This window comes from Aquila chrysaetos, chromosome 17 (genome assembly GCF_900496995.4).
Source record: "Aquila chrysaetos chrysaetos chromosome 17, bAquChr1.4, whole genome shotgun sequence".
Classification (NCBI taxonomy): Eukaryota; Metazoa; Chordata; class Aves; order Accipitriformes; family Accipitridae; genus Aquila; species Aquila chrysaetos.
In genome coordinates this window covers 27,194,606-27,214,078 of record NC_044020.1, presented here as the reverse complement: position 1 = coordinate 27,214,078, position 19,473 = coordinate 27,194,606, and the positions used below count along the sequence as shown (strand labels likewise).

The following is a 19,473-nucleotide window of genomic DNA, read 5'->3' as shown; positions in this document are numbered from 1 at the left end:
CCTTCAGAAGTGTTCAAATCCCCCAAGCTAGGGAGGAGACAGATCAAAGCCTTCCCTGAAACCTCTCTAGCATAAATAGCCCACAAAAATTAATAAGCATCACTGTTACCTTCTGTAAGATGAGGTTCAAGTAGACGCTCTCTTCCCAGTCAATGTCAGGGTCTCCCAAGCCAGGAAGCTTCTTAGAATCTCTCCGGTAAACTTCAACTTCAACCTGCTACGAAAATATCACATCTCCTTGAAAAATACTGCCTAAAGATACCTATATGCTTACATAAAACTGACACCAGAAGCTGCATGTTGTGTAGCTTCCTGCTGTATTTTTCTGTCAGGATTGGATTTTGTTGACCGTGGAAAGTCAGCTCTTGTGGAAGGCTTTGCATGGACGTGAAGCTGGGGGGACAGGGGATGTGAAGGTAAACAGGTGAGAAAGGCAGGTCTGTGCAGGGGAATCTCAGTTTTGGACAGCAGCTTCACTTATTCCTTATAACGGGTATGTTCTGGCAAAAAGGAAATTAATAAAATGAGGGATACACACACATACGTATTTCTCGTAACAGAAGTCCTCAGAACCAAACGTGTCACTAGACTAATGCTCAACTTCATCTAGCAGGCAGCTGTTGCTTGTTCCCCCCTGGGGCGGGAGTCTCTGGGAAGATGAAGTCCACTAATTAATGCCTCACAGAGGACATTTCGGTAACCCCTCTTCTAAAGGTTTCACACCGTCAGTACCGACTGGACCCAACTCCATGTGAGATTTTCAGCTGTACTAAAAACAAGCAAATGAAAAATCCCAAATAATCTCAGAAAGCAGGAACAACTCTACTGATGCTAACAAATCGAAGCAACTGAGATAAATATAAAACTTGACTTGATGTAGTACAGAGCTGAACAGTAGTTTGACACTTGGAAAAAAAAATATCTGCAGCACAGCTTAATCTCTGAACTGGTGTGTAATACAAAATAGGGTGACAAGTACCACACTTAACACGTCAAAGCTATGCACTGTCTTAACAGAATACCTGAAAAAGCATTTGTTTCTCTTTGCTTGTCAAATATCCTTTTTTGTTAACACAGATGTTTAAGAAATATCCGGAATACTGTGACCGGTTGACACAACTATAAACAGGGCAATTCATGAACCTTTTTTTGCTTTGGTCAGGGCAGAGAAAGAAGGGTAGAGCTGATTTGTTAGAAAACAGATTGTCATAAAGGTCAGAATATGTGAATGGAATCACACAGAGTAAGATTAAGCCCTATAGTAATTGAAAATAAGATTAAGACCTATAGTAACTCTGCATCTATTTCAAATCCTCTGGGAAGGATAAAGCTACAACACCGAAATACAGTGTAGAACAGTGAAACAGTACAATATTTCAGGATTGACACTACCATCAGATACCATGAAAGCTGAATGCACTGTTTTCTATCATTCTTCTTTTAACTTACAAATATCTTTTAAAAATGCCTATAGACTCATACATCATTCCTTTATTTTGTTTTTATTTCTTCTAAAGCTCCTAACCATGACTTTTTTCTATTGGCAATATAATTGTTCAAACTAATGAGAGTTACTGTAAAAAACTAAGACACGAGCATCTGAAGGAAATAATCAAATTTAAATTCATCTCCAAATAAACAAAGGTGATATTTTGCACTTTTGTGCCTAAAAGCATGGAAACATCACATTCACAAGATTCCAGAAATACCCTGTGAAACAAAAGCCATCTTGTCTCTGAAGGAAAGACGCAGCGAGAGGACCGGGTGAAGGCAGGACTGAGTAGTTGGAGGGTAAAACTCCAGCTCTAAGCAACCCCAGGGTAAGCGAGACCAAGTACTCCGCAGACACCACCTCAGTCTCTTCTGCCTCCATGTCTGTGCAGCCTTTATTGTAATCCAGGGAGAGTTCAATCATCTCTTAATGATGAAGTTTAAAACCTCCCTTTGCACAAGTCAGCCACCTATTTTTTCTGCTGGTGGAATTAATTCACACGCTGAACTACTTCTTCCCAGCAATTACAAAGCCATTGCACAACAACTCTTTCACAAAATGCCCCCCCAACCCTGTCACTGATAACAACAGAAAAAGGGCCTTTCTTTAATCACTTCTTCCCTACGCGCTAATTTAGGGCAGGATTCCCAGGCAGTACAACCTGTGGGTTAGGGCACGGTGGATCACCGTGAATCACCACCACGGCTGTTCCCTGAGCCAAGCGCTTAAGCCACACTGTATTCCAAAGGAAATTAATTCAGGCAATTTAAGGAATTCGGGTTTTTGCCAGGCAAAAAAACCGCACAGGGTACAGATCTCTGTTCAACAGGTCAAACCAGGCAGGACAGGGGCGACCTCTTCCCGGAGAGAAAGGAACCGTCAGCAGCCAGAATTGAGAGGCAGCACTCATCCGACCTCAGGAAGACAGAAAACAGATTTCCAAATGCTCTCCGTGGCACTGGCACCCGCGGGATGTGTTTCGCGGCTCTGCCTGTGCCCAGGTAAGCGTCCTTGGAGAGCGTCGGGGGAACAAACCAGCCCTACCCAGCACTAGGGCAGCAGTTACACCGAGAACCCAGCGTTTGCTACAGCAGCCAGTAGTTTCGGATGCTTTTCCTTCCACACCACCAAAGGATCTGCTTTATAAAGCACAATGAGCCCTCGCCAGGGTGCTGTAACGAGCAGCACTACCGCTCCCCATCTGACTGGTAATACGCTTCACAGGGCAGGCACACACATTACAAGTCACTTTTGGAAAAAATCTCACCCCTTATCTCATAAACACCTCTATCTGCAACATCTCTTTTACTCATTTCTAAACAATTCTTCCAGAAATAGCAAAAAGGCATCCATAAAGCGTCTCGACATAAAGCAAAGTGCTAAATCTGGGTTGGCCAAAACAAACAGCACTTTCCAGGGGCTCAATTTCCCATGCAAGTGCTGTAGCTCAGAGATTAATCTCAGATACCCTCTACCGCCACAAGTGCTGGACATGTGAAGGTGGCCATGCGATATTATGTGAAATAAATCAACAGGCTCGGTTCAACTCATAGCAAATGATCCTGCTGTTGCTGGCACACTGTCAAGTCTCAGGCAGGGCCAAGGACGTAGGAAAGACTGGGGCTGACTCCATTCAGACCCTGCAGCCACTTGTTCAGCATTAGCCAGTAAAGGAGGCATCCAAATCAATGGTTAACAAAAATAAAAAGTTTGAAAAACCTCACACAAAGAACTTTAAACACAAATTTTCACCGTTCCGTACATCTTAATCACTATCGTTTAAAATGAGCAATCTAACTTTCTTGGCAGGCTGACCTAATTTGCCCATGTCCCAAGGAAGCTTGCTCAGCATCTCTACACTTGTCTTCCTGGTACTATGTACAAACAGCATATACGCCAAGAACATAAAATCAAAACCTGAAGCCTCAGAAAGCCCCATTACTCAGGCTCCTTACGTGCAAAAGAATTGCAGTTGTAAGATCCCATAAATACTGCAGAAGTAGCTACCTGAGCTGTCACCAAGGGATTTTCTTCATTTAAGTCCCAATCCAAGGGGTAAGTACTAACCTTTTAAATTTCAATGAATCATTTCAAGTGAACGTAGGCACTTGGGATTGACAGCATGGGAAACAGAAGACTGATGTGTTTGCTGTTCTGACCTCTAAGTACTCAGACATCAACAAATAGGAGCACTGTCAAAATCTCAGTGAGTTCCCACTAATAGAAACCATTACATGAGTTTAAGTAAGTCAGTGTTACCCATGCTGAGCACAGCACTTCCTAAATGAAGAGAAGTGCCTGTCTTACAGAAGCGTTGCCTTATATTTACATAGAAATAGCATGGTAAATGGGATTTACCCATTTTAATTTTATATTTATATATATATATAAATATATTTATATATATATATAAATATAAAATTTTATATTTACATATATAAAAAATAATATATATATCAACATAGATATAAAAATAAAAAATTAGAATATAATTTCTTAGTATACCTTATACTTTTCATCAGAACACCGTTTTGTGATATTCTAGGCTTAATTCATGTTGTCATGTTTGGCCTTGCAGAGTTAAGAAATTACACAGACTGGAGAACATGCTGGATTTCAGATAGCTGAGTCCTCCCAAGAAAACAAGTCTCAGCCGGGGATCCAGGAGACACTGGGTCTTTTTCCAGGTCTGCTGCTGATTCACTTGGCCATGCCTCACCAATATGCTTGTTTATCTGGCTTTAGGTTAGATGTGCCTTCCTGCAAGTGTGAAAATTTATTAATAGAAAGAACTACGTAAATACTAATTATTTATTCCCAGTGAAATCCAAAAGCCAAGCTGGATATTTCCTCATTCAAGTCAAGATGATGATCCTTCCACAGTTTCAGCAAGCTGAAATCCATTACGCCACCTTTATAAAGTTTTCACGGGGTTACCAAGCTAAGGGGCTGTAAAGGAGAATTACATCAGCTAGGCTGACCTCCTACATGTCACAGGCATTTCACCCTGTTACTTCTTCACAAAACCCAGTTAATCACATTTGACTAGACAGTGCCTGGGAAAATACCTTATTTTGAGAACTTGTTCCAATGATTAATCATCCTCTTGGCTGAAAGTGTGCAACTTCATTTAATTCAGCTGCTTTCCTTTTGCCAGCCTCTGGTTCTTCTCATGCCTATTTCCACTGTATCAAGAAGCATTATAATACTCAGGTTTGGTTTGTGGGTTGTGTGGGGGTTTTGGGTTGGGTTTTTTGTTTTTTGGGGGGTTTTGGGGGTTTTTTTTTTTTTTGTTCGCCTTCCAGATAAACCAGACAAAACTCCTTTAGGTGGCCTCCGTGGCTCTCAGCAGGGCACCTCTGCAGAACTCGTGCTCCTTTTCCACCCACCCTCTCGGTATTTCACCAGTATTGGAGTTTTCTGGTACCGGCACAGCGCTGGTGTCCGCACTCTTACTACTCCCTCAGGATTGCACTTTTTCTGCACAGCAACACGACTGCATGCTAAATAACGTGCACTCTGTGCCTTGCCTGTCCTTTCCCGAGCCTGCGTGCACGCCTGGCACTGAAGTATTGAACTGTACTAATAAATGGATCCGTGTCTCCCAGATATCAGGCTGCGCAGTCCGGCGGTCACGCCCTTATAATTTATGCCGCACCAATGCGCGTCATCTGCAAGCCCGAATCCACTGTAATTTTATCATCCCAGTCACGGATCCCCGCACAGCCCCCTTATAAACACCCCCACCCGAGATCGCCTGCCCCTTCGCCCGCTCCATTGTACCACTCCTGTTCGCCAGGACCCGCACCGTCACCCTGCTTTTCCTCAGCCCGTTCCTTCTCCGTGCTTGGCGAACGTTCTGGCCACCTTCTTGCACGTCCTCGCGTCCTGGTACGCTCCGTCCCCGGGACCTCACGGGCTCCTGTGCCACAACGCTTGCACCTACGCCTAAGTTACACCAGAGCTCCTGGAGAGGAGCCCCACGGCTACTCCCACCCGCAGCTACTCCCACCCGCAGCTACTCCCACCCGCAGCTACTCCCACCCGCAGCTACTCCCACCCGCAGCACGCGCTATCATGGAAACTCTCGTCAGGAGTTATCATCTGCACAAAAAGCGCATCCCAAGTGCAACGGAGCAAAGCGTCTATTAACGCTGATGCGTTTTATTCACAGAAATATGCCTTTCAGAGATGTATACATTACGGACTGGTTATCTTTACTAAAGAACTCAAGCCACACAAGATCTTGTACTGGAAGCCAGTATAACACACGTGTTAAGTTATACGTTTCCAGACACCTGAAACATTTTTATCATAAAACCCAGAAAAACCCATCTGAGACCCTAGTCCAGGTTTAAAATCTTTGCGATAAACTAGATACTTCTTCCAGCATGCCTATTTGCTCCCTAAAACTTTGAGAACACAATCAATCTTTTAAATTGGTATTAATAATGTGAACACTGGGATATCTAGGCCCTCCCCCGCAAAAAAAAACCCTCACTCGGGAGAACATTAATTCTATATAGTTCCCAAGGCATCAGAGCTGTTTGATGAAACCTGTGTGAATTGAAAATCACCTTGTTTGCACAGCTTAGCACAAAGCCTTTGAAAAACTCCTGAAAAGAAATCTACAGTCAAAATTGATACAGGCTGTCAGCTGGGCAGCATGGAAAGCACGGGGTAAGAAGAAGAGGGTCTACAAGAAGCACTATTTTGTTGGCATTCAGAAGGCATCCAAAAAAAGCAGATTCTGGTTTTCTGTTAATTAATGGGATTACAGGTCTATCTAGTAGTAGCACCACTTTTCAGGTTTTTTTCAGACCACATTCACTAAAAAACAGTAAATGGGAGGGGGTTGAACATGAAAAGGGAGAGGAAGATGATACAGTGAAAAAAATTCAAGACTTCTTCCACAATATAAGTTCAGCAAGGAAACACTCCTACTATCTCCAGAGCCAGCTGCAATACAGAGACCGAAATTTGATTTTTAGGATTTTACATTGACAGGTTTGGTTCAAAAGATCAGGAAAATACAGCAAAAGAAAAAAAGTTCCTTTCAAAAACCGGTCCATTTTCTACAAGAGCAGAATTATCCCCCAGCATGTGCTCACCAGCACAGTTTTAAAAGCCCCCATCACACAGCGCGTCCAACTATTGTGAAGCCTAGCGGCTTTCAACATTAGAAGCGCCTTTCTCACTTAGAAATCTAATTGTGCATTACCTGCCAGCCGCTCGTTTTACCTCTTCCCACTTTAACAATCCCTGTTCGGCACCGAGGTACCTTTAAGTAAACGGTGTAACCCAGACGGACGTTAACAGAGCAAACTGGCATTACCAGCACGTCTCCGTTTTCTGGACAACGCTTCACTCTGGGACGCCCGATGTTTTGTACCTCCGCAGGCGCTCACTGACGTGCCTAATTTTTCCTGGAGCCAGCAGGACAGCGGACGGCTTCGGCGCCCGCTACTCGGCTGCTTTCCTATCAATATAATTGATACATACCATGCTCCACGCAGCACGAGGCATTTAGTTACCAATTCGGACAGTGAAAGAAGGTTACGTTTTTACCAGAATAAACAATCACAATAAATTTTCTCTCTTAGGGAAATGAAAGATACCTTAAAAAAAAAAAAAATCAGAGAAAATATTTTAACTACAACAAAGAAATGGTGCTAAATGCTAAACGCCAGCCACCAAGCAATGTCAGGACAAAAAAAATTAAATTGTATTTAACTGTAACTGCAATATTAATGTAAGTTCTAGTTATACCTCCAAGCTGGGCAGAACATTAAAACCCCTTTTTCTTCTGGATCCTTCGAACACACGCATTACAAGTAACTTGAAACACTTCATACAACACCAGTAGTGCTACTATAGTAAGACAGTTTATGGATGTGAAGAAGAGAGAATTTGTGACTACAGCAGCTTTTTATTAGAACCAACTGGTTAGACAGCAAGAACAAACTTTGGGGCATAAACAGCCACCTTTGGCTCCTTCCGCCACAAAAACTAATTTATTTTTCCCCAACCTATGCAAAGACATCAATTCTCACTCCCAAACCTCAGGTCTCCAGTAACGTGAAAATACAGTACCTTCAATGGATTCTCAAAACCCAACATACTCGTGGACTTCTGCATCATCTCCAAGACTAATGTCACCAAGGCTATCATTGATACAAATGCATTGTGGAGGCAGCAGTCAAGCTGTAATAAGCTGTTGGAATGCTTAGAAGAGTCTTAAAAAAGACATTAAGAGAAAAATCCAGGTCTAGAAGTAGACCTCCATTAGAATGCAAATGATAGAGCATTCACTTTCTATATTTTACTTTCCCTGTAGCTCTGAAACACTTTAAATCCCAGTAGGCTTGCTCCTAACAAAGTTAGTTAAAAGAAAAAAAATACATGCACACCCCCTTATAACTTTCAGAATATTATTTAATTTAAAGATGTAGCAACCCTAAGTTTTGAATCTGCCTCACAAATGTTTCAAGCTAATTTAATACACTGGTGATGGGAAAAGGAACGGTTATATTGATTTCTGCTTCTAAAAAAAAAAAAAATTATCAATAAGCTCCATGACCCTGATTTAATGCAGAGCACTCTACCCTGGTCTGAACATTTTATGGTATTTTTACCAGCAGGTGTCAGGTCTAAGATTAGCAGATATTAGAAGGTAGACTCAGTCTGAGCCAAAGCTACCCAGTACCAGAGAGGGTTTGTGCGCAGTGATTCCTGTTCATCTTGCTCTTAGGGAGGGGGTGGAGGTAATTCATTAAAAAAGAGGAAACATGGAAAATAAGACTGCTGCCTGAAACCCAGCAGCAATCCAGATCTGCGTGACAAACGCTGAAATCTTTGCAATATCTCTGGCTTCAGCGTCTCCTCCAGCTCATTGGAACAAGGCTGGCTGCACAGAGGCTGACCTGCCAAAACACGTCCAAACTTTCCCTATAGCGTGGAGCCGCCGTTACAACACCGTTTGCTTCTTTGGACAAAAACTCCCCACCTCCAGACCACCGAGATGCAGGTCACTCGTTGCTTCCTTGCCTACGTACTAGAACATACCAACAACATGATGCAATTCAGAGGGAAAAGACAGTATCCAAGGAACTGCCAGGACTCTTTGGCACAGAAATAAGACATCTTCTCAGAACAAGAAATCACCATGAATGTCATGGAGATCACTAATCTCCAAAGACTTTGGCCTCACACATATTTAACAAGCTGGGAGAAGTCACAATACCACAGACCTGTATACAAAGCAGTGTTTTTGTGTTTTGTAACAGGCTGCCAAGCATCATTGTAGAATATACACCCAGTAAGACAACATGAACTGATCTGACTAAGTCACCCATGAAGATCCATCTGCTCACTCATCCACTCGGCATCAACAGACCTGTCTCTATTAAATGGGAAGAAAATCAAAGTCTGGTATTTTCTGGAGCATGCAGAGAAGCCCTATGGGAAGGGTGCATCCCCAGTCCTGTCACATAGAGAAGCTGCAGAAGGGACAATGACATTGACAACAGATTAAATTATAAGCCTTCCCTAGAATATTTATATTCGAGATAATATTTAAAGAGGACAACTGTATTTAACAATGCAACAATGTACTAAAATGAAAAAGAAAGATTCTTTCAGATGTCATGTAGAGTTTTCTTCTTAGGATTATAGCTACCGTAATTTTCACTGGCAGTAACTGTAGATGACAACAAGAAGAAAGCCCTTCAAAACAAAATTCTAATTTCTTTTTCCCGGATACTATTAATTATTCAGAAGTTGCACCTGAACCTCCTGGAACGCACTCTGGAGCCCACATAAAGGCAGCATAATGCCCAGTAGCTATGGCAACTTGACACCCACCTTGGCTATAAAGCTGAAACAAAGCCCACTGCAATAAAGCGACTGTAAACTGTTTTGTGCAAGAGGCAAAGTTCAGCTACAGAGAAAACCATCCATTTTCTAAAAATTTGTTTCAATATTAATTATTATCTCCCCACAACTACTTTGTACAATCAAAAGCCAAAGCAACAGAAAGAGCAGTAAATGATCTAAAAAGCTGACTGTAATTTCTAGTGTCTCTGGACAAATCAGAACAGCAGGAAGATTTCTCAGACTCCAGTGTCTTGCAGAGGTTCTTTCAAAGGTCCAAATGGGACAAATTGCATGCCCACCAGCAGTTGCTCATCTTTTCCGTGATGCAGTTACCTAGGAGAGTCTATTCATAGCTTTGGACTCCCTCTTCCATTTGTTGGCATGAGAAATGCTGGGTGACCGTAACTTCGGCTACTCATTCACGACCTGCAGGCGAGAAACTTCGCAGCCCAGATCATCCCCAAAGGCAGTATTTATGCCCTACCTCTGCCAACACCATGCTGACATTTAGCTTCAACATTCAGCTTGAAGACTTGCTGCAAATACTATGTGTACTTGTAGGCAAGGGCACAGGAGGGTGTTTGCAGGTGGAGTAAGAGCCTTGGAGAATGGCAGTGGATCATCCTCTTCGTCACCCAAGTTGCAGGATGGCTGACGACACATGAAGGGTGTTGCTGCACCAGACACCGCTCCCACTCCAGCCCATACTCATCAGGAACAGGGGGTTCAGAGGCAGCTACCAGCAAACAGGCTTTTGAAATTGAAATGTAAACAAACAATTCACTCTGGTTTTTCTCACTTACCTGTAAACGGGAGACCCATTCAAGTCAAAACGATCCAGACTAGGTTGCAAGAATAGCTGCAATATTTTCTACCCTGGAGAAGGCGTGTTAGTTTAAATAAGCAGCTGAACTTGCAAAATGTCTTCTCCCTCCCTGTCCTCTTTCTCACATCTCTTGCACGTACTTAGGACTTCACACCACCAGCAATCACCTCATGTGAACGTGGGATTACCAGAGAGATGTCATCTTAGAGCAGACTGGCTATATGCATAAAAAGCCGTAGGGTTACTGATGTAATGGTGCATATATTGGGGAAAAAAATACAACATCTGGTTTAAGAAAGTGGAGCTTACACAGCTGAGTCCCTTCCCACTCTCACCCATCTTTCAAATACATTGGCCAACTTCGGACAAACTCGAAGGAGGTCTCACAGATTGTATCATCGTGACAATCAGCAATCAAACTCCACGTTACCACTGCTGCTGAAGAAGGGCCAGGGAAGCTCCACCTTTCTCAGACACCATTTGCCATGAACCACACACAGCACCGGCTACCTTTTGCCTTGGTAACAACCGAAAAGACAGAAAAGGACTACGCAGGTTAAGAGGCACGGTACATTGCTGGAAGGACACGGGGGACAGAGCAGGGAGATGAGCTGTATTTTATTACGGCACAGGGAATACTGCAGGAACAGAGTCACAGCAGATGAGAAGTAAGATTAGTCAAAGGGGATTTTTACATGAGATTAGACATATCTATAAGCCTGGCTATATCTATCATTCTGCAACTCAGTTTATTTTACCCTCTATATTTAACGGGAAGGAAATTCTTGCCCACTGAAGTGAATGGCAAAATTCTCAGCAACTTCAGAGGAGCTGGGATTTCATCTCAAGATTTTCCAACTATTTGTAACTTACAGACACACACCTCAAGGTAAACTTGACATTGGTGTATCTACAACACCCTAGATTGAAATGTTTAAAAACCAGGCAAACCACTGTAACTATGATCAGATTCCAAAGAGGAATAATTACATATAACATTCATTAATATGAAGATTCACCACACAGGACCTTTTCTTTTGGACCAAAGTAATTTGCTGGATTTATAGACCTATTTGTAGTCCTATCGCTAAAAGCCACAGACCTTGTAAGGTTTATTAGTCTTCATGTGAGAAATATATAAAGCAACAGTAATGACTGTAAAAAAGGTAATGAGTGCTGGGGAAGCTAAAAAGAAAACACATGATTGTATAAAACATTTCTATGTGGTACAAAAATGCAAACGGCAGTAAAATATCGCATTATAAAAATTTAATTTGTATTTTGTTGTCACTTAAAGACTCCACTTGCAACTATGAAACTGGACAGATATGTTTGGGAAAGACAGCCATTACAAGGAGAATCATTAGCATGATTTGCACTATTTTTTTTATTCCCGAAGACTGATATTAGTTAAGGAGGTTAAAACAGGCAGTGATTTCACCATATTTGATAAGGTTCAGCATGGTTTCCAAACACTTAAGTTTAGCTTTTATCAGGCAAAGAGCTAGAAGTATGCTTTCTTTTCATAGTTAATTTGGGATTTTAAAGAGAGTAAGATGACTAGGCTGACTGCTCTCCCTTCTAACAATCAAACAGGACTTAAATCCTTAAGGGAATAAGATGATCATGAACTGGATGGCTTGGGAACTTTTTCCTGTGCTAACCAAGAGCTTGTAGGGAGAAAGCCTCATACACCTGTGAAGGAGAGCAAAATTCTAATCTTGCACCACTTCATCATACAACCCTCCTGTACCTTCCACGGACCAACGTGTGGTAACGCTGAAGGGCTCCGGCTGGGGATAACAGAGGTAACTGCACCCGCAGACCAGTTGACTCGTCGCCTGTTCACTGAACGAGCACAGTTGCAGTCTAAGCTTGAAAACAACAAAGTCAACTCACATGTAGCCTTTATTCCCTCCCATTTCTTTTCCTCTTGATACTCAGTTCTGCAAAGCTATTCCCACTACTCACATGGATTTCAGTGCTTCTGTAATTCCTTACAACCTAATCTTTCTCCTGTCATTTATTGATCTGGTTGCAGATGACGGCTTAATGACTTAAGACTGCCTTAAAGTCAACACTTGAGTTTACCTTAGAGTGAGAAATGCTCTGATTTGTGAAGTCCAGCCCCCGAAATTCAAGGTTAATTACGCTGCTCACCAGCCCAACCCCTTTCAGAAAGGATGAGGCATCACTGCAAACATCCCCCAACCTTGATCTGTTGGCATCCTCTCCTTCCACCCAACTGCGCTTTTGGGGGAAGAACAGACTTTTGTCTATGACTAGGTCTGAACTGAACGGTAAACTTTAGAGATAAATGGGGTCTGACTTTTTAATGAGACAAGAGTAAAAGGCATGCAGGGCAATCTATAGCATCAGTTGGCAGCCAGAAACAGCAGCTTCTTCCCTCTTCAAAGACAGAAAACACCTATCTGTAACGTTTGCACTTCACCAATCTGTAACAAAAAATACTGTTCTCCTCCCTGATTTGAGGGCACACAGCAAACATTAGCTTTCAGATCCTGCACTGCCTTGAGATTGAGTTTTCTCACTGAATTCTCACTTTCTTTCTTCATTATTACATAAGTTTATATCTCAATATTAATCACCTTAAAATTAATTATAGCTCTTGCAAAATTAATTCTAATCACAAGGAATTCCTACCAAACATATTGTTTTCTTCTTTTTAATGAGCACAAGACATTCCTTCTGGATCGGCAAGTCATGGTCACAGAAAACAAGGTTTAACAAGCCTATACATCTAACTGTTTCCAGTATCTGTATATTGTACATGAAGAAGCAGAATCTGAAGCAATAAGAAGGACAAGTAAATTATAAGACTGAGAAAAGCTAATGGAACCCACAGAGTTCAAAGTTGACTTCAGCCAACCATAACTGAAATTACTTATGTGAAAAGAAACCAAAAAGTCATAGTTCCATCTCTGCAATTCTACCAATAGCAGAATAGGTATAAAACATTAAAAACGAGAAAAGTGCAAGTTGTTCAAATTACTGGGAACAGTCTGAATGCTTGATGATGCTCACCAAACAAATGAGGGGAAAGGAACAACATGCAAATCATAAGACACACAGGATGTGGAAACTGTTTTCCCCCAGCACAACTCTGGCACCAAGAAAGCCATTGTAACTGTGGCTAAGCAAGACAAGGCTGAGAGTTAAAACATGCTGATCAGTATCAGCAAGGCAAGAAATCACTGAAAAAGTAGTCCCAGCTACTGCCAGAGACTTGTACTCTGTGAATCACATCAACTTTCATTCCCCAATTCAAACACTCCACGAATCTGCTAAATCACTCTCAAAAATTGAAAGGATAGATACACGTGTGACTATTTAAGCATTATCAAACGTCGCCCCAGACCACAGAGTAACCAATATTTTCAGATGTAACAGGTTGCTCACTGCTACCTTATTCCTATAATATTATTTCCCAGCCTTTCTGAAGTCCTCCCTAGAAAAGCACACATGCCTGAAGCAACTAGTGTGCCGCCTGCAGAATACAGCCAGCAAAACAAGGGAAGGCATGCTACATCAGTAACAAAGGCAGCAAACAAAGACATAAGAGAAATAAGATTACAGAATGTTAATAAATCATTGTATTTCAAACCATCTCTGTTGAATGTAGAAATGCATCAACTGGGTTACTGACCAGAAAGCGTAGGAGGGGCGGGGGGGGAATACTGGTGGATAGACTAGACATTTAACTTCTAATTACTAGTGTTGTTAGAGTCTTGATTACAATATTCCAGAGCTTCAATTCAATTGCGTATTAATTTCAACACTGAAAACAGGCATCTTCAAGCTGCCACTGACTGTAACCCACAGATCAAAGACACTAAGTGCTCTGCTGAACTAGCAGCCTGATGAGGCTTTCAGGGAGCTCCAAGCAGACACTTTTAACTTTTCCAGGGTGTGAAGCCCAGCCTAGCAGTCCCTCAACCCCCCAGTGACTCAGATATGCTGCATTTGCGATACTGAATTATTCATTACAATTCTATCAGATGGGAGGACCGGGTCTGGGCTTCTTTTCTTCCCAGTGAAGTTTCTCTCTACTGCAGAGAATAGAGCACCTTCTCAGCCAGATGACTCGGGGCTGCCATGTTTCAGTGCAATTCACATTAAATTCTCTTCTGATCCTGGCTTTCTTGTCACCCTATTTGACTGCTTAAGAAGAGTTCTTCAAAGACTGGAAGCAATAAAAAGCAATTCATTAAAAATGCCCCTGCAGTCCACACCCGCTTCGCGAGTCCGGAGTTTACTGACTGTGACACCACAAGGATATTTCAGCTGCATGCTCGCTTTGCCTCAGACATGAATTTACGCTGGAAATAGGACACAATATGAAAGCATCTCCACCCTGAATGCTCATTAGCATGCCAGGTAGGTCAGAAGCATATTGCAGGTCACAGACACTCAGATCCAGTTCTGCGTGGAAAAGAGACGTTCTTGGCACACCTGTGGCAGTATTCTTCTCTTCGCTTTTGCCAAGCAGTCTGCCACAGCACACGTACGAAATGGAGATGGTCTTGCAAAAAAATGCACCATAAGCAGAGGCTGTCAAGTAGCAGCTCCTTTACGTTCATGTATTTAGACAACCAAACATCAGCAAAATAGCATGAGAAAGCAAACGAAATTCTGAGAAGGATAATTGTAAAAGAAAAGCCAAATCTTTGTATTTAAGATGTTGAGCCCCTTACAGAAAATCATATCAATCTGATAATGCCACTGTTCCTTTTTCATGTTTCAAAATGAGAGCAACGTGTTTCTGCTGTCCTCTGCTGCAGAAGCCACTGTTCCTACTCACTGCAACACCTCCACGAACTTCGCACAACAGAAGAGTTGAGGCAGAACAGCTGCCTCTGTACTGACTTGCATATGTTACAATCATTGTTTTTTCCCACATACTATCCATGTACAAGGAGAGAATTTATCTGGCAAAAAAGATGCCTTTTTTTGCCGTTTGTTTCTCCGTTTCATTTAGATGGTGATGTGGAAGTGCCATGAAGTATACCAAACAGCTCTTCTGGAGATATCCTGTTCGCTCACAACGTTCAAAAAAACCAAAAGCACTGCTCTGAAAGGTACAACAAAGACAGCAACGTAAGATTTTTAAAACTTGCATTTCTGCTAGATGCTGAGTTCAGGTTGTCAAATTTTCCAGCCAGACAGATGGTGACAGTGAATTAGAGATTCAGCTATGAAAATCCTGTGATTTTCAGTGGGAGTCATGTGCCTGAAGTCATGTAGCTTTGGAAACTAACTGGTCTCCCGCCATAGCCAATATTTGTTGTGTCACAGGTCCAGATGCACAAAAACATGTAAACCATGGCTCCTGTTCAGTTCTGCTTCTGAAGCTGCAGCCACAACATCAGTAGGTTAAGCTTTTTAAAGACTTAACAGCCTGAATGACTACCCCATGCATTTGGCAGCAACTCTACTCCTCCACATTTACAGGGCACTGAAAAAAACAGGACCTACTCCAAAATCGAGGCAAGCTCAGAACATATACCAACAGTGTCTTAAATTTATCTTTTTTATTGCTTTGCCCTATAAATACAGCACCCTTTTCAGGTGACAAAGCATGATGCAAGGCTGAAGGGGTTAATACAACCTAGCTCTGCTGGTCTATATCACTGAGGTTTTACCTTAGTTTCCCTACTCAGCAGTCGTCTCTTAACACCATACTAGCGTCTTCCATACTCCCGTGAGAAAGCAAAGCCTCTCTCTACAGAAAGATCAGAAGCTTGCAGCTGTAACAAAGCATAATCCTTTATAAACGCCTTGTGCACTGGAAAAAGCCAGAGATATTAAATCTTGATCGAATACCATTTTAAAATCAGAATCCCAAGTCCAACCACTCTAACCTTTTAAAGCTGTAGGTTTTGGCAATGTACAGGACCCTTAGTAAGTGAGGATCAGGGCTTACATTTTCCGGTAGGTCACATCAGCTGGTGCGTGAGGCAGCAAGCAGGGTTTTTTGAGTCTTGACTTAACAGTGCATAAAGAGCTACAAGTCAAAGGGATTCCACCTTAAAAAAGCGTACTAAATCCCTTAACCTTGAGAAGAGCTGTGCTCCACAGTGCCCTGCCTGCACAGATCCTGACAGATGGGGTCTATGGTTTTGCTTAAAGATACTGAGAGAAGAAATATCTTCAAAGCTTGGCAAGAAAAACTGCAAGAGTGTTATCAAGACATGCCAAGGAACACGGAGTTGAATGCACTTCTCCAGAATCCAAGTCTGTGTAATGGATATAGCCCAGAATTCGATGTGGCAGTTCTGCCCTGGCATAGACCATATTAACAGCTTAATTGCTGTTTCACCCATACATGCGCAGTTTAGAAATTAGTGGGTTGGAAAAGGGAAGCAAACGGAAAGTCACTTAGACCAGGGGGTCTACAAAGTAGATTATTTAAAAGGCCTTTTAAAATAAAATTTATGATGGTAGAGGAGTTTACCATCATCGCTACCAAATTGTGAGATTTATTACTTCAAGCTGTTGTGACTAAGCTGCATCCAAAGCCATTCTTATTCAGCCTTAAAATTGAACAGAACCTCTAATCTTGATCCTATCAGGTTGTCCTAGTTTCAGCTGGGATAAAGTTAACTGTCTTCCTAGTAGCTGGTACGGTGCTATGTTTTGAGTTCAGTATGAGAAGAATGTTGATAACACACTGATGTTTTCAGTTGTTGCTAAGTAGTGTTTAGACTAAAGTCAAGGATTTTTCAGCTTCTCATGCCCAGCCAGAAAGCTGGAGGGGCACAAGAAGTTGGCACAGGACACAGCCAGGGCAGCTGACCCAAACTGGCCAGCGGGGTATTCCATACCGTGGGACGTCCCATCCAGTATAGGAACTGGGGAGTGGGGGCAGGGAATCACCGCTGGGGGACTAGCTGGGTGCCGGTCGGCGGGTGGTGAGCAATTGCACTGTGCATCATTTGTACATTCCAATCCTTTTATTATTGCTGTTGTCATTTTATTAGTGTTATTATCATTATTCGTTTCTTCTTTTATGTTCTATTAAACTGTTCTTATCTCAACCCGTGGGTTTTGCTTCTTTTTCCCCGATTTTCGCCCCCACCCCACTGGGTGGGGGGGAATGAGTGAGTGGCTGTGTGGTGCTTAGTTGCTGGTTGGGGTTAAACCACGACACAGGTTTTTTCTGCTTATCCTCTATTACACCTCAACTTAAAATCAAACATTATTGCTGACACTCTTCAGCTCCAGTAAGCACAGAAAAAAACCCACAAGAAGGAACGACTGTTAATCACACAGGACAGCCATCAAAACCTGAAAACCGTTTGATAAATCGATACTTGTTTCTCACTGACATGAACCATCACACCATGGCATGCAAATGATGCAAACATGCTGCATGAGCTCGTCATCTCAGAAAACAAACATCACCATTGTCAGCATTCAGACAAACAGCCCCTCCCCGCTCAATCCGTTTTTGTTGTCCTTGTCATCAGTCCTACAGAAGATTACTGTGCTCAAAGCTGTGCACATCTTATTTTCATGAATATAAACTAATGCTCTGAGATGTCATAGGACAACGATTCACCTCACGCATCTCTGCCAGCGTTCTTCAGTCAAAACCTGCAATTGCCAGGCAACTGCAGAGCACATATAGAGCATCTGTGCAAGAACTACAATGAACTCGCTTCACTGTATACCCAAGCTACAGAGAGATGCACTTCTACAGTTACCTAATAGTCAACTTCTGCATGGCCCACGGAGAAATCATCACCAGACCGTTCAGCACAGCCTGCGCACAAGGCAGGAGCCAACAGTGCAGCTCCAGTTCCAGCCCTTCGTGGTCCCCAACAACTCTGAACCTTTGCCCTTCACCCGCCTTTTCGGTCTACCTCTGGGGATGTAAATGAGAGCACACATTGGTGGGTGGCAGGGATGCTTGAAGATATATATATTTGGTTTCTATAAATATCAGTCTCTAGCTTCTTCCCCTTTTAATGATGTAACTTTGGTATTTTGACTCCATCTTTCAAGAAAGAATGGCCAAAACTACAAAGTAAAGTAAAAACCTATCTAGTCATAATTTAAAGAGTAGGGGTAGTTATTTGGCGCACAGAACAGGCTCAAAAATTAGATACAAGAGGAGTTGGAACTGCAAAGCAGTCAGCTAATACAAAACCGGAGGAGAGCTGCACACATACCAAAAAAATCACCAAACTATGAAGTTTCACAAAGCATCTGAAGTACTTCACAATCATTTCTCAGAGGCTGAGCAAAATGCAAACAGTCAAGGGGGAGTTATAAAATACTGCGTGTGCTATGAGGCACACTCCCCATCTTAGTTGTTACAGCAAGCGATTCACTACTGCTGATTTTGTAACGACTACTACTTACGAAATCCCCTCACAAATAAAAATTATTTATGATGCTTTTAGGAGGCTTAAACAAAGCTCTGAGAGCAAATGCAAGGGTTTATTTCACTGTCTCCTCTCCATGAGAGGTTCAAATACTTTAAACTGATTAATAAGTTAAACAGACGTTGACCGGGGGTCTGTGAATGAACTTAAGTGACTGGGCTTCCTCTGAGGTTCACCCACCTTCCTTGTTGGGAAGGAGAAGAGGTTTAAACAACCCATGCTTTTATTAGGCTGAACAAAGCCACAATATTGTTTGATGAGAAACAGGAATGCATTCATAGCCACTTAAACAACAATTGGGATGAAAGTTTCCTCCAACAGCCTTAAAGCTCTAAGTACACTCGCCGAAGACTACTAAACAATTAAGCTGACAGAGAAAGAACAATATTTTGCCATCTTCTCCTCAGTAGTTGTCATCATGGCACTTGGAGGGGTCAGGGGGAAGACAAGATAATTCTGCCCATTCCTGTATCTCTAACAAAAATGTGGGAAAATCTTCTGGGATCCTTTTCTCAAGGGAGTTGACAACTATGGCTCTTTATGTCACCACAATTAAACCCAGAGAACCCTGGTATACCTTGTTAAAAACACTCTCGCATACACCACGTGCATACATCTGTGATTCAACAACAGTGTAAATTATTTACATGTGTCAGGAAGTTAAACCCAGTCTTCTCTTCCTGCATTTATCTTCCTGCTTTTGATTCTCTGCAGCCATCTCCTTAATTCCCAGTAAAACCATCATTTCTCTTGCTTCTGTTTCCCTCACCTAAGATGAAAACTGGCATGAAATGCTGAGAATTTTCTCAAATCTCTAATGAGAACATACCTGTGCAGCAGCACTAGGCTACCTGATTATATGTTTTCAA

The 19,473-nt window shown here is 42.2% G+C and overlaps 1 protein-coding gene across 3 annotated transcripts in view; it reads right to left on the bottom strand.

Annotated features, from left to right (window-relative positions):
* The window catches only part of KIAA0930 (KIAA0930 ortholog), a 77,182-nt gene that overhangs the window by 19,799 nt on the left and 37,910 nt on the right, over nucleotides 1–19,473 (bottom strand). For 2 of the 3 annotated variants that reach the window (XM_030040205.2, XM_030040203.2), the window contains exon 3: nucleotides 110–217. In XM_030040205.2, the coding sequence (XP_029896065.1) occupies nucleotides 110–217 (108 nt within the window). The remainder of the gene's footprint in view (nucleotides 1–109; nucleotides 218–19,473) is intronic. The other variant, XM_030040204.2, reaches the window with a different exon arrangement.